The sequence below is a fragment of the Tubulanus polymorphus genome, chromosome 11 (genome assembly GCF_964204645.1).
Source record: "Tubulanus polymorphus chromosome 11, tnTubPoly1.2, whole genome shotgun sequence".
NCBI lineage: Eukaryota > Metazoa > Nemertea > Palaeonemertea > Tubulaniformes > Tubulanidae > Tubulanus > Tubulanus polymorphus.
The window spans coordinates 12,225,599-12,241,511 of NC_134035.1; the positions used below are offsets into that span (position 1 = coordinate 12,225,599).

Genomic DNA, 15,913 nt, shown 5'->3' on the forward strand with positions numbered 1-15,913 from the left:
TTTATCAACTATAGATTGAATGATTGAGAACTTTGAGCGGACCTCATAATACGTTGATTAGATATAAACTGAATTACACTCAGAACATCAAAAGCTGCACCTTAAACACAATAAGCCATGTTCCCACACTCTGGCTCTAGAAACGCGAAACTCCGAAATTACCAGGCGTTAGTTCCCATTGCATTTTCGATATGTTGTATCTAGGGCCAAGAAGCACACAGACAGACATAGAGACAGTACAAAAAAGGGAAGCCTGAAAACCAACATCAGATTCCTGTTCATCCTGTTGGATTCACATTACTCCAAAGTATCTCATTGTATCAGTCTTCGGCTCCCGAATTCAAATGTTATTTTACCCGCCTCCAGAAAGATATAACTTTCACTTTTTTACTCAGTTTTTTTGCACAGTTTCCGATGATAATTATCAATTCACTTCAAGAGAAAAGGTTTATTGGATTTAAGCTGAAATATTTAGAAGAAATTGAAGCGCACACGAGACTAACAGCAGACAGATGACTAGGTTTAAAAATATCTTAAGAAAGTATTGAATGTGTGACACAGGATCCTAGCTGCAGATTGATGCTACCTCCTCATATATTCACCTATTTAACAGCGAACATGAGAAATGGTACCTCAAACACTGATAACACCGATAGAATATGATTAATGAACGTGTAGTCAGAATATATAGAAAATCAATCAATAATTATTGATTAGTGATGTTTAATCAATCACGGATATGACCAGTGATGGATTGATCAGTTTTATCAATCATCGTTCTATGTATTATTCCTAGCACGACGACGTCCACACGTCGTTGTCGTAGTCGATGCAGACATATTTCAGCTATTTTCAACCCGTTCTCGACAATATGCAGCAGTTTCTATTGGACTTAATTTTAAGCAAAGTTTGATAGACCGAGAGACAGTAGACTTAGGGGCCTACAGGTCGAGGGGACCTCTGGCTCAGGGGGCCATAGACTCAGGGGACTGTAGACTCATGAGACAGTAGACTGAAAGACTGATAGCTCAGGGAACTGTAGACTTAGACTCAACATAGTCTGGGGATTGTAGACTCAGGGCGCAGTAGACTCAAGGACTGTAAGCTCAGTGAACTGTAGACTCAAGGACTGTGGACTGTCAGCTCAGGGAACAGTAGACTCAAGGACTGTGGACTGTCAGCTCAGGGAACAGTAGACTCAAGGACTGTGGACTGTCAGCTCAGTGAACAGTAGACTCAAGGACTGTAGAAGGATTATAGACTCAAGGGACTATAAGCTCAAGGACTGTAGACTCAGTATAGCTGGAACACTATACGCATTGAGACAGTATGTGTCACAGCCAATTAGTTATCCAGCAGCCAGTAAACCTGCATTAACCGATCCGCTAATTCAGAGACTTATCACTGAACTCATGTTATAAACTGTCTGATGTGTAAAGTGTCATCACAAAATATGGCATAGATCAAAGACATGCTCAGGCTGGTACAACAACAGCAGCAGCAGCAGCAGCAGCAGCAGCAGCAGCAGCAGCAGCAGCAGCAGCAGCAGCAGCAGCAGCAGCAGCAGCAGCAGCAGCAGCAGCAGCAGCAGCAGCAGCAGTAGCAGCTAATCCGTTATATGAGTCACAAACAACCAGTTGACTCAATCCTCCTCTAATAGGCAGGTCTCCATAAACTCAATGACTTGCGCGCGATATCGATCAGTCTGAGTCTATAATAATTATACACATACTTAAATCGGTTAGAAAAATAAAACCAATATTTCCTAAATAACACTGTGTCCACAGTATTATGAGGAGTTCAGATTCGGTGGCAAATAATTTTGAGACGTATAATTGAGACAGGCGTGTGTGGATTCAGACGGTAGCACTGTTTTGTACCCTTTTTCTATTTTCACATTCAGTCGTCCCTATCAATTCCATAAGTAGTAAAGGGCACATTTAAGGGCACATTTAAAAGACAATGCGTATTATCTTGAATAAAAGTTTCATCTTCATTACCAGGACACTAGATCTCAATGCAGTAAATTAGAAAGCAATTTGCATCAGAACTTCATGTACCGCTTGGAAAGTGCACCAAAAAGCAGTCAATTTTTCAAAGTTTTTGTGGGAAGACCTCATGACCCTCCTTGATTGTGGTGGATTATGCCCTTTTTAACGAGTTGTACTACCCCGATCAGTGGTCTATGGGTCATCGACCCCTGTGAGGTTTATCAGCGCTCATCAAATCCACAATGAAATTCCCAAACCATTAAAAGTTGCAAAATAGCAAAACATTCTTCCTTTCTTTGATCCATTTTATCAGGTTTTCAGGATTTTGCGAAGGAAAGAAATTTTCTGTCATGTTTGCGCGACCATTTTTTTGGTCCTGTTTGTCCAGCATCCGTGCACATTTTGTTTGTATGAATATTTCAGTCCCACAAACAGAAAATGTCAGGATACGCCAGAATTAAAGGGAATGATAGGGTGGTTATCGCACTGCGTAATCGTTAACACTGAGTAAATCAATTAATAAAATTTCAATTAATTTCAGTTGAGCCCTATGTGTGTCTGTTTGATTCTCAGTCAGTATAAACATCGTCCACTGAATACGTTCAATATCAGCGCAGAAAATATCAAACAATGTTTATATAATCATTAGTGATTGCATTATAACTGGAGTTGTTCCGTTGAACGTGTGGGAAGCAACAGTCACTGAATATCATAGTCTGCCTGAAACCACTCATTTCAAACCAAATCCAGCGGATTTTATAATTGTTAAATCAGCATTCTTTGCTCGGTGGAACAATAATCCCTCGAAATAACTGAACGCGCGTTTAAGATTTTCGCTGCAGGTTTAAGGCGATACAGATTGCAGAAATATAACTGAAATAGGCTGAGTTTTTTTTTTTCGTTGCTTTCAGCTACGTGTTTCAGATAAGATACGGTAAAAACACCTTGAATCCATCTCAGACAGATTACAAACACTCACTCGCACTAGACTGAATTCTAAAGCGAAACACTGACTCAGATTCGATCAGTTCTGACCTTTCAAAGACAAAAAGAAAATTCGAACCACATTCGTTCAAACTTTTAAAATCAACATTTCTTTTAATCGGTTTTAACAAACACGCATACAGCGAGGACGTGCAACCGAGAACTGGGGCAGGGTTTGCGTAAGAGTTCAAATCAGAGAATAAATTCATGATCTACGAGAGCTGTTTCTGTATCATGATTTTCTATCAAGTGACGCTACTTGACAAACAACGGCGGCGGCGGCGACAATATGAGTGAGATTGTTATCAAATTATTACAACAGAAAATTGGAGCACAAGAACTGAATCTAGATAACAGGGAGAGAGGACTAGTGCGGGAGGATAGGGGACTAGTGTATGATGATAGGGGACTAGTGGGAAGGAGAGGGGACTAGTGTGGGAGGATAGGGGACTAGTGTGGGAGATGGGACTAAGGCAGGAAGATAGGGGACTAGTGCGGGAGGAGAGGGGGCCAGTGGGAGAGGAGAAGGGACTAGTGTGGGAGATGGGACTAGTGCGGAAGGATAGGGGACTAGTGGGGGAGAGGCATAGGGAGGATGGAGGAGGGAGGAGAGGGGACTAGTGGGGGAGAGGCATAGGGAGGATGGAGGAGGGAGGAGAAGGGACTAGTGGGGGAGAGGCATAGGTAGGAGGGAGGAGAGGGGACTAGTGGGGGAGAGGCATAGGTAGGAGGGAGGAGAGGGGACTAGTGGGGGAGAGGCATAGGGAGGATGGAGGAGGGAGGAGAGGGGACTAGTGGGGGAGAGGCATAGGTAGGAGGGAGGAGAGGGGACTAGTGGGGGAGAGGCATAGGTAGGAGGGAGGAGAGGGGACTAGTGGGGGAGAGGCAAAGGTAGGAAGGAGGAGGAGAGGGGACTAATGGGGGAGAGGCATAGGTAGGAGGGAGGAGAGGGGACTAGTGGGGGAGAGGCATAGGTAGGAGGGAGGAGAGGGGACTAGTGGGGGGGAGGCATAGGGAGGAGGGAGGATAGGGGACTAGTGGGGGAGAGGCATAGGTAGGAGGGAGGAGGGAGGAGAGGGGACTAGTGGGGGAGAGGCAAAGGTAGGAAGGAGGAGGAGAGCGGACTAATGGGGGAGAGGCATAGGTAGGAGGGAGGAGAGGGGACTAGTGGGGGAGAGGCATAGGTAGGAGGGAGGAGAGGGGACTAGTGGGGGGGAGGCATAGGGAGGAGGGAGGATAGGGGACTAGTGGGGGAGAGGCATAGGTAGGAGGGAGGAGGGAGGAGAGGGGACTAGTGGGGGAGAGGCATAGGGAGGATGGAGGAGATAGTGGGGACCAGTGGGGGAGAGGCATAGGGAGGAGGGAGGAGATAGTGGGGACTAGTGGGGGAGAGGCATAGGGAGGATGGAGGAGAGGAGAGGAGAGGGGACTAGTGGGGGGAGAGGCATAGGGAGGAGGGAGGAGATAGTGGGGACCAGTTAGAAAGGGAGTCGGAAAAAGGGTCAAGTCTTGTATCGAGACAAACATCATTGTTTCTGATACAATGACATAAAGAGGCATCAAAAACAACAGACAGGAAGGAAGTGTGTGATGAATTCTCTGAACGTCACTCGTCCATTAAGTTGCATAAAATCATGATAAATAAATACAAAACGGTCTCCACACAGTAATTCATACATACATCCACACAGTCAATTGATGTTATTATTTCAAACACACATACAGCGGGGAGTGTCTGTTTTTTGATGTGTGTGTTTTTAATGATCGAATGTAGCCGTCATTCGATCGTTTTATCCGCGTATTTTCCACCGATAGTGACCCGTAATTTTCTCATTTCACCGGTGATTTTCTGAGTGCTTTTTCGCTGTTTCTGCGTCGCGTACGACGACGGTCTCTAACTCAACACGTCGGTGTTCGCTTCAGGCTTCACCATCATCTTAATAAATAGATGGTTCTTCTTCTGCTGTCGAGCGCAAACCACCGCCGCGCGCCGCGTAGAAATGCTCATCAATTCGGAAGAGATGGATGTTAACCCTTTACACGGCGGATCTTATAGATAAATCATTTCGCCGAGATGCGACTGTTGGATTTAAGCAGCGACTGTAAAATTAACGTCGACTTCGACGACGTTTGAGATAAGAAGATAAACTGCAGCAACAAGTCTCCTCAACTATCACGTAAATGTCAACATACCTTCAACCAATCACATTTGGGCAGGGTTTGTAACGGTAAAAGTCTAGAGTCTCATAATGTGTGGAGGTTTGAATCCCTGTGTAGGAGGATGTGTCTTCTAGAACCGGGGTTTGTACTATGACAGAGTGTCATGTCATATCATCGGGTTTGAATCCCTGCTGAGGGAGCATGTCTTCTAATGCAGGAGGTTGTTCTATGACATGATGTCATCAGGTTTGAATCCCTGCTGAGGAAGCATGTCTTCTAGTGCAGGAGGTTGTTCTATGACATGATGTCATCAGGTTTGAATCCCTGCTGAGGAAGCATGTCTTCTAGTGCAGGAGGTTGTTCTATGACATGATGTCATCGGGTTTGAATCCCTGCTGAGGGAGAGCAGGAGTTTGTACTATGACACAGTCTCAAGATGTCATCAGGTTTTAACCCGGTGAGGAATTACTAATTGCATACCGATGCAGCGGATGATGTCCGTTAAACTGCAGGATGTACCGAGTTCACAGTGGTCGCTAATTCCAGAGCAGAAAATTCTCGAGGTTCATTACCTGTATCATTCAACCATATACAGCAATATACGAACGGCAGTGATAGTTATTGATTTATTGCAGTTGCAGTATCCTCAAGGCTAACTCGATATTTACCTCTGACACGACACAGTACTGTCTCCTCCAGTCAGTACAAACCCCTAGTACACTACACCTCTCAGGACCATCTGTGTACAATTTTCGATTTAGACAATTGTCAATTTGTGGATTTTGAATACCGGGTTGCAACAATTGTTACCGATGTAAATAAGTAACTGAACTGAAAATAGACCTTTCCATGATTATAACATTCAATTACCTCCTGAAAGGTATTACTAGCAGGTGGGTGGTTCCTTTTCCCTCAACCCACCGAGCGCCACTCGAAGGGCATTATCGAGAGAGGCTGAAGTTTCTTTTCCAATTACGGTGAAAAAGAAGAACCATTGACAAGATACTCAGTCAACACCACGAACGCATGAACCGTGGATTGATAAATGACCAATGTATGAAAAACGGTCACTACACCTACCATTGGTAAATGAGAGGGGCTCTTATTTTTAATTAAGTGAAGGTACTAATCTACAAATCTAGAAATTTGAAATAAAATCATCGCCGACAGCTTGGAGTACCGACTCCTGGGCTGGAGTTATAAACAGATTCTTCAGGTTGATATCAAACTCTGCATAAACGGATACAAACTGTTGATGCATTTTATCATACGCGCGATGATTGACATATTTCCAATTAAACGACGACTTGAGGTAATAAGATGAATTTTACCAGTGATACGTGTGGGGAATATCGAAACCAAACAGAGCAGCAACGAAAAACTCGACACTTGTTACATTTGATAGTGAACGAATGAAACCAGTAACAATCACCAACCACACTATCCCGGGGCTGCCAACTTCTGAAAAGTGCCATCAGTATCAAATTGAATTTTTTTCCAGTAACATTTCATTGAAATATGAAAGAAAATGTTCAAATTAATCAGTAATCAATAGTAAGACCTTCGGTAACATCTTTCATATTAACATATGCATCAAACTAACAAATCAAATCAGTATTTCTTGTTATAAAATAGTAACAAATACTGAAAATCAGGCACAGTTGCCAGCTCTGGTATCCCTATGTTTATTAGGCGTATTTAGGAATAGTACTAGTGTTGGACATTGATGCTGGATTTATCCCGATTCACTATCAATCGCGGGCGAGCCGCTGTGACACGAAACAGCGCGGGAAGAGATGAAACGCTAAACACCGAAGACCAGATCGCATAGAACAACGAGATCATCAATAAAATATCTGAATGCCACCGTACGAGGTTGAAATTTGTCAGCGGAGGCGGCAGCAGCCATTTTATGAATGTTTCAGTAGATGTGACTGACTGTGTATCAGCAGCAGCTGAGGAGACGCACAGAGATTGATGCCGAATGGATCCAGTTGCTATGCAATATCAATCAAAAACCAACGCTGTAATCAACACTCTGTGATTATCATAACTACTGTAATATGTGGTACATTCATCATACAAACACTAAACATTTTATCATATACAATTAATACACGTTCTAATCTTTAGACGGCAATATTTTCCATGAAAAATGTCTAATGTCTCGTGCTTTTGGATGGTTCATTTTCAATCAAAAATGTCTCAGATGAAATCGCGAGCCACGAGTGTGGCGATCAGTTTGTGCTGATAGAAGGTCTAATATCCTTAACACACGTGAAATGTGTGGATGATTACGAATTGGAGAATGTTAAACATGTATGATTTCAAAATGAATTAGAGAATGTATAATGTTGTCCTATTGAGAATGTTTGGTGTTTCTAGTTCATTCATGAATCTTCTTTAAACTGGCAGCCTGCCTATATGTCTATCTATCAGTTCATTTTTAATTAAATTCAATAATAATATCTTGAGCGAGGTCCTGACAACACGTGGATATTGGAAGAATGGTGATAAAGAGTTGGGAATATAAATGAGGGATAGGCTTACAGGGCCCCATGGAATCTACAATACGTGCTGAATATAGTTATTCAAACCCCAGTAAGATAATGTATGTTGCACTGAGATGAATATGAACTAACGACTCCCTACTGGTTCAAAATCCTGGTTTTCTTTCAATTTTTTCCAATTTCTCTATGTATTTCTCGTAGAGATAAAGGCAGGTGAAACTGAGTTTTAAAGAGATGTCTATCACAGATCTCTCCACTCAGCTGCTGCTGCTGCTGCTGCTGCAGCTGCTGCTACTGCCTTTTTCTGTCTGTCTGATTGTTTTTACAGTTTTATTCTATTCTGATACAACCGCTGATCAATTTGACATTTATTTCAAATTCGAATCCTCTAATTGTTCTAGGTGTAATTGTAAGCGATGTTCTCATACTGTCGACCTATGAGGTCTATGCCTACACTATGTATTCATGACTATAACAAAATATTCATAACTCAATCAATAATTAGGGAGCTCGGGATTTCGGTGATAGCTCTATGGGTATCAGGGGAATTCGAGGGTCGAGTTCACAATGAGCAAATTAAGAGCCATAGAAATTTCTGTTTACAAAATAGGCCTAAATTGTCCCTATCTATCAAATCTGCTTGCGCTGGAAGGACACTGAAGACATGGTTAGATTGGCTATATTACAGAATGATGTTGGTGTTAGACTGATCTCACTGGCAACGGATCCCTGGAAGCTTACTGAACATGTACCGGTTCCAAATTTCAATCATCTCAGATATCAATTATTGTTGGGAGTCTATGAAAGTGTAGCCTGGTTCCGGTATAGAGTCTGTGAGTACTGGATAGAAAGATGACTCATTCTCTATACATCATCATCATGTTCTCTCTCAAATACAGAGAGAGAGAGAGAGAGAGACAATCAATAACATCTAAACACTGAACTCAATTAATCTCTTAAACTACAATTATTAGAATTCAATTCAAATCATTGAAAATTAACTTCAGTCAATAATAATCCAACGAATAATCAATGACAAGTTTGGAGGAGAGAAAACAGATAAATATCATCAGTCACTTCACGAGACGACAAAGACTGATCCCCTTTCCCGATCTCAGGCTCAAGCCTCAATATCCCACCCAGACTGGCATCCCTTTTGTTGATCAATGTACACATTTTCAGGAATGAAAACTGGAATTCCAGAGTGTTAGGATTGCGTGGGGTTCATAGCCAGAAAAAAACTGCGGAACGGGATCCAGATATAAACTGTCATCGATCACACCACAGAAAATGACAGCAGCATCCAGCATCCTCCAACAAGCATCACTCACTCACCAGTTTGTCCTTTTCCTAGTGTTTTTTCCAGCCTATAAGGGCCGACGTATTGGTCGTCCTTATTATAGGACATTCCCTCTGAGTCGTATCTTCACTAGCGCATAAATCCCACCGTTTCGAATGACTTAATCCGATGTTAATCCACTCCAAATGTCAAGAAAATCGTGAAAATCCACTAGTAGCCGCATCCTCCGCCATCATTCGCTCTGACAGCATCCACGTGGCGCCGTCTATTTGTAAACATTGTCGACTCCGGTCCAGCGGCAACCATCAAAGGTTCGAATCCCAAATTATCAAACAAAAAATATCGGATTAACAAAACTGTCAAATTTTTATTCATGTATACAGAAAATCAAAATAAATCTTTCATAAAAAAACGTTCTAATAATTAGATACACAATTCCATCTAATACGCTTAAGACACTAAAGTACAATCATTACATCAATATCACAAGGTTGGTGCAGCTATTTTACACGGAGATCCGTTTTCAGGAGGAAAAATGATATTGGATTGAACTAAAAAATTTTTTCAACACTCTTCTCTTTTTTTTGGGCCACTGCACTGGGTCAGTGAAAATACCAGAACCGCAAAGTGTGTTGACGGAACCCGAGTGTTAGAATTATCTGAAGTTGGAACTACTGATCTTATGCGGGCCGCTGCTCAATTACTCAATTAGTTTCCTAGTAATAATGACCCGGCAACCCTTATTCGAACATGCATACACCAGTGGACATTCTATAGAGTAGAATAGACTGACCCATTAGAATAGACCATGGACGGGCCAAAACTAGTTTATCCATGAATAGACCAAATTCCTGTCCCTTAGGTCGAGAAGGGCACCGATATCATGACACCGGACCCTCCCGTCTACTGATTGGTCGATAACGATTTACCGAGTTATTTGGAAATCCTGTGACACAGGGAATCTCCGACACTGCCGAGGTAGACGATCATCACGATATGTCACATGTGTCCATGATAATAACCAATTGTCACTCGTGCCGAAGATTGACACCGTTATTGGTCACGGGAAAATCTATTAACAGTGACTATGCCCATGTCCACCATGAGAATGTGCGTGATCGCGTGAGTGTCCATGACCATGCGAGTGTCCGCGGCCGTTTCCGTGGGAGTGTCCATCATGTCGTTCATTAGAATACAAGGAGTTTTCAGTACGGGTAAGGGTTCCATTACGGTCGCCAGAAGCGTTACGGCAGCTTACAGTTCGTTTTAAACGATTCATGTATTCTGGATCCTCGTAAATACAACATTTCGATTTTTCACAGTTTGGCCCGCATTCCAGTTCACACTGACTGCTGTTGTTTCGATGTAGTGTCTTGAACTGATCGAAGGAGAGCTGAAACGAAATAGAATTAAACGATTGGTAGAATATCGGATGAGATGAAATATTAGGCTAAAAGTATTATTGTTCCTATGTAGTTAAATCAAATTGTGGAACAGGTCCAATTTACTTAGAACCCATAACGGTGGAACGGGGTCCAATCGTGGAACCCAGGGGTCCAGTCAATTTAGAACCCATAACTGTGGATCTGGGTCCAGTCAACTTAAATCCCACACCGTGGGAATGACCGGTCACATTTCTGTGGGTACTTACATTGGTAAATTCGGGTTGAATGGTGACCTTGTGGATTCCCTGTTTTACCAGGTATTTGCGAACTTCGTCGGATAACAAAGTAAAGTCTTCGCCGTTTTTACAGCATAAATGAACCGTAGCAACGACGTGCTCATTAGTTAATTGCCAGATGTGAAATTCATGCAGATTAATTATTCCAGGCACCTGTCAATAAAAAAATATAAACACATAATTAGATAGATGTGCTTATTTGTAATGAAGTTTCGTTAGATTTTACAGGGTCCCTGTTTAGAAAAACCCAGCGCCCGGGTCTACAGTCGTGACTTAAATCCAATAGTGGTCTTAAATCCGGTCTAAATCTATGAGTGGTTATATATATATTTTTATATATATTTATTTATAGATATTTTGTTGTTGTTCATGCCTAATTCTTATTGAACATATATTTCATATCTATTTGTGTTTGATACTTAGAATTCTGTTTTTTTTCAATGATAAATGCGTCACAAAGTTCTTCCAACCTCATATCAGGGTGTCAAGCATTATCACTATCAAAGATCGTGTTTCACTTGAAGGAAAGGCCGAACACTTAATATATTCAACAGGTTTTACTGATACTCGATACTTACAGCTTTCAGCAATTTTTCCTGAAGTTCGACGACAGTCATATTCCCGGGAGCGGCTTGTAGTAACACTAGACACGCGTTTTTCACTACAAAAATAGATGGAAATAAATCTTTCATAATTTAGTTATAAGACGCAATTTGAAATGAACGTCTTTGTCTAAACTAATGTGTACTAACGTTTTGGAAATGTACCCACGAATATGATAGAAACAACGAATAAACTGAAAATTGAAAATAACATAGAATTCTGTAAAATAATGTACGAGTAAAATCAATGCTTCATATATACATGTTTTAGATTGAAAGGAAGTGGTCATTGGTAACTGACTATGGTAAAATCTAGGGATATCGATTGGTTTTAAATGACATTCAAAAGGAAAACAACAAACAAAAGAGTATTTAAAATTATATATCTAAAACAACCATCTGGTTAAATAGATGTGTCGTACCTGGCTACTGTATCAGCGTGTATAGTCCAGTGTTGGGTATCGTTATACAGCCTCACTAATCCAGCTATAATCATTACGACTGCGCCCATCAAATTAACTAATGTTCGCCTCTTGTTACACATCAGTTCAGAAGGCGTCGTTCCACCTAAACACCGCAAAAAAACCAGGGGCTTAATTCACAAAAACATCGAAGACATTGACGACGACAAGGAATTCTCGGTGTTATGAATTACGACTTACTTTCACGAGACATTAAATCTTCGCATTCATCTTTTTGTGATATCACAGATTCGCGGAGTTTTCGTTTGCTCTTCAGTTTTTCTGAAAAATGTTTATTTGATGATATCAAAAATACATAAAGATGTATTTTATGTATTTTTGATAATATTAATGCTATCTGCATCCTCTATTGACACTTTTCCAAAACAATCAAAGTCGTAATTGTCGAAGCATCGAAGTACAAAATGAAATTCTAGTTTATACAGTAAAATGTCATTAACCTATGAAGTAAACGAGGCGATAAACATATCAGCTCTAGAGTCTTCCTCAACACATTATACCAATAGATTTTTTTTCTAAATCATTTATACTAGTAAGATTGAGTTGAAACAGCTAATAATATTCGAATATGACGAATTTCTATGCTAGCTTTATCGTCTTTCAGCAGAAAAACGAATTCCCATCAGAAATTTGTTTTCTCGATTTACCGTAAATTGCAAAAACTATCCTTTTTTTCAAAAGATATACGGGTTTCTTACCGTTGACTTGGGCGAATATCAACATGAAGATGTCGGCTACAGTGGCCACTGCACCGACGATCACTATGAGTAGCGGATCGTGCAGATGTTCAGCAGATGCGAAACGTTTTAATGCTGAGATTATCATGGAGAAATTCAGCGCTCCGAGAAACACGCTGTTCACTGCTACACCCAATATCTGAGAACGAGCCCAACCGAACGTGTTCTTATCAGATCGCGTCATCGGTACAATCTGTAAACATAAAGAAGCAAAAAAAAAGATCAGATTTATATCGGTTTTTGCACCTGGACCACTGGTTGGGTGGGCATGGGTCACACCAGACATTCTCAAAGCTTGTTTTTAAGAATTTTCGGTAACTATTAACTATATATCTATTGAATCAAGTTCAATATACCGTGGAACCTCGTTTACAACGTCCTCGGATTTAACGATTTATCGGTTATTGTAAACCAAGAATTTTGTCCCAAATAGGAAAATGTCAATTATTTCATACTGGAGGTAACGGTTATAACGAACATATTTTCTGGTCCCCCGAAGTTCGTTGTAACGAGGTTCCACTGTTTGTAGTTGCATGTTTGCCTTGGCCGTGGATACAGGTCCCTTTTAAATTCCTTGGTAACAGCAACTGTTTAAATTTGCCCTTTTACAAGAATAGTTCATTAAGAAATTCATTTTCTGGGAGAGTAATGATAGTCCCTGGTAGCAACTGCAACTAATGTGAAAACCACATGCTGATCTGATATTAAATGATTTATGAAACTGGCGACCCAAACTGAATGGTTTTCAAGGCCAAATTAGTTCGGTTCAAACTTAGTTCATTGACGATACCAGGATCTGTGAATTTGCTTTGAAACTTATAGCTGCTGTTACACATAAATTATTGAATGAATATTATTATTTTCCCAATAACACTCCGCATGGGAGAAAAGACGATCGCCAAAACCCGGATCTATTCACCACAAAAGAATATATTTTCAATTCAGGGGATTTAAAGAACAGCATTCAAGTGAATGTGAACAATCAATGCTTCGCATATGCAAATATATTTCTATATATAACTGGTGGAATTTCTATAATCATTTCAAGCGCAAAGAAACCATTTTCTCTGTACATCAGACATCCAGTGATCACCAGACATACAGATAGACATGCGACATACTTTCGACATACTTTCGAGTCGTTGATTCGTCGAACTATTTATTTCGTCTGACATAAACTAAACCATATATCTATATCTATAAGTGCGTACGTCATTGTCTGATATGAAATCGTGGAATAAATGTACACATATATATACCTGCATTACTGTCAGCTGTTATAAAACATTTAGAGTTAATTTGAATTATTCATAATAGTTTAAATATCGTTTTATCATCTTGAATGGTGCGCATTTATGAAACATAAGTTTATAATGGTTCAATAAACCTTCAGGGAACAGGTGTATTGGTAATGATTGTAGGTACTAATAACGCACAGGTAAAATAAGGGTGAGAATGCCAGCAGAACATAAGGGTCTATCATCGTAGGACTTGATATTCTTAAACACCTATTATGATAATAAATAGTGGAAAAATCGTAATATTTCCATACGGTGAATCGGAGGAAACAATTCACTAACGACCTCAACACAATTGAAATTGTATTTGGCCGTTATCAACGCGACTCGAGAGCTAGATAAAATAAACTTTCTTATCTTTTACTTATTGTTCTCGAGTGGCCGAAACCAATAGTACATCGTTCAATCGAACGATTCTTCAGACATCGAATAATTGTGAAAATGAAGAAACGAAATGCAACGAAACACAGAGAATTGATGTGGCATATCACAAAGCAGCCAAAAGCTTAAATCTTTATCAACTCAGTACAGTTTTTGTGATTCTCGCTTTTGAGCTATTTCTTAAACTCATAGAAACTGCTTTAGCCTCGATAAGATAAGAAACAGAGAAATGGAATAAAAAGATAGTTTTCTGATGCGAATTCTAAGCTGTTCGGTGATTTTTTTTTGCACGGTCGTTTATTTAATTACGTATATACCTTTTGAGTAACGAGACAAATAATTTCTTCGACAGCAATGTATAAAGTGTGAAGTCCATGCACGATTGGACCGAGTGAATGCGATTTCAATCCAATCGCTATTTCAGCTACAAACACCAATATACTCCATGCCACAATTAGTCCAGATACCCAAGATGGATGACAGGCAGCCATTGTTGTTTAAAAACGTGGTCACTTTTGAGTAGAAGTTGACGATCGAAAGATTCCTAGCGGCGTGAAAGATTCCTAGCGGCGTGAATGAATCTTTCTGAGAAATGTTTCGTAAATAAAAACTCTGCAGGTTTTTAAGATCGTACAAAACGAAACATATAATCCATGATTGATATAGTTCACTATTTAGTAAAGTACGCGAATAAAACTTTTTGCAAGAGTCTCGCACAACACGTCACCGATCCATTTCGTCCCGAGTGCAGTAATTGGTATCTAGTGGAATATACATGTTTATAGTGTATAGTTTATAGTATGCAGTTGAGCGCCGTAGAGACCGCTGGCGTCAATCAGTGACCTGTTTAATCGCGTTAATTTCATGCGACGCACATTCGCAGTATATTGTCCTCTCGGATACGCCTAAGTTCAGTTTCTGCCCCGTTCGCAATTATTTTCCTCTACACGGTGTTTTGCCGACCCTGTCCAAGAGGCGGCTTTAAAATTTCTAATACCAGGTATACCCCAGTGAAGTTTATTACTTGATCGTTATTCCTTATTCCGTTACTTGTTGAGAATTCATCTCCCAATAAGCAACAAGTAACAGCTACTTGTTCCTTGTACCTTATTGGGAGATGAATTCTCAATAAGTAACGGAATAAGGAACAATGAACTTCACTGAGGTGAATAAATATTTATTCCACGGACGAAAGAGCAACGCTGGTTACACGTCGTTATTACTGAATCTGATCCTGATTCTGATTCGCTCTGACGGCTGTTGATATCAAACTGCGGCAATAGTTTGTTGGTGTCACCACTTCATGTCGTGTAGAACTGAATTACACAGTGTCGCTACCTCCAACAACCCTATAGAAAAGTTCGAAAAAATAGAGAAGCAAGGAGACGAGTTTCAATATTTTAGTCATTTGTCAGTATTTCAGTCTATACATTCAAAAAATAAATTTGCAGGTCTAAATATCAAAAGCGTAGTTGATATCACGTGATCCCAGTGAAGTGACCGCTTGGCGTTCACGGCAGAGTCACCGTTGAGTCTGGCAGTTGCAGAATTTCCAGAACCTACCCCGAGAAACAAATTCGCTTCTCTGGGCAGGAACCTGCGATTCACTGGTAGCCTGCGACTCACCAGTGAAGAGATTCACTGGATAGTGACAAAAATACATGTATTTTTGATAATTGGCTAAATCAAAGGAAGCATTTTTTCAGCACTTGTAGTGGCACTTTTTTGGTGAAATGCGCCCATTTTATAGACATCAGTAACTGCTCATCAAGATTTGTGAAACCATC

At 40.5% G+C, this 15,913-nt stretch overlaps 2 protein-coding genes across 2 annotated transcripts in view; both read right to left on the reverse strand.

Moving 5' to 3' along the window:
• The window catches only part of LOC141912491 (serine/threonine-protein kinase BRSK2-like), a 35,776-nt gene extending 26,596 nt beyond the window's left edge, over positions 1-9,180 (reverse strand). The window contains exon 1 of the mRNA XM_074803724.1: positions 8,981-9,180. Within this exon, the coding sequence (XP_074659825.1) occupies positions 8,981-9,053 (73 nt within the window). The 5' untranslated portion in view covers positions 9,054-9,180. The remainder of the gene's footprint in view (positions 1-8,980) is intronic.
• A 143-nt stretch (positions 9,181-9,323) lies between these two features.
• Positions 9,324-15,331, reverse strand: LOC141912492 (uncharacterized). The gene is made up of 8 exons (XM_074803725.1): positions 14,444-15,331; positions 12,409-12,640; positions 11,891-11,971; positions 11,651-11,795; positions 11,379-11,422; positions 11,205-11,287; positions 10,597-10,779; positions 9,324-10,338 (listed from the first exon to the last, which is right to left on the reverse strand). Exons 1-8 carry the CDS (start codon positions 14,615-14,617, stop codon positions 10,021-10,023), a joined length of 1,260 nt encoding a protein of 419 aa, XP_074659826.1. The 5' UTR covers positions 14,618-15,331; the 3' UTR covers positions 9,324-10,020.
• Between the last annotated feature and the right edge of the window lie 582 nt (positions 15,332-15,913).

Bases quoted from the DNA above. Each gene is read 5' to 3' on its own strand.
- LOC141912492 (XM_074803725.1), bottom strand. From the start codon at position 14,617: ATGGCTGCCTGTCATCCATCTTGGGTATCTGGACTAATTGTGGCATGG. The intron at 12,641-14,443 runs GTATATACGTAA...TTATGTTTACAG, and splicing joins TTTGTCTCGTTACTCAAAAG to ATTGTACCGATGACGCGATC. The intron at 11,972-12,408 runs GTAAGAAACCCG...AACATTTTTCAG, and splicing joins GATATTCGCCCAAGTCAACG to AAAAACTGAAGAGCAAACGA.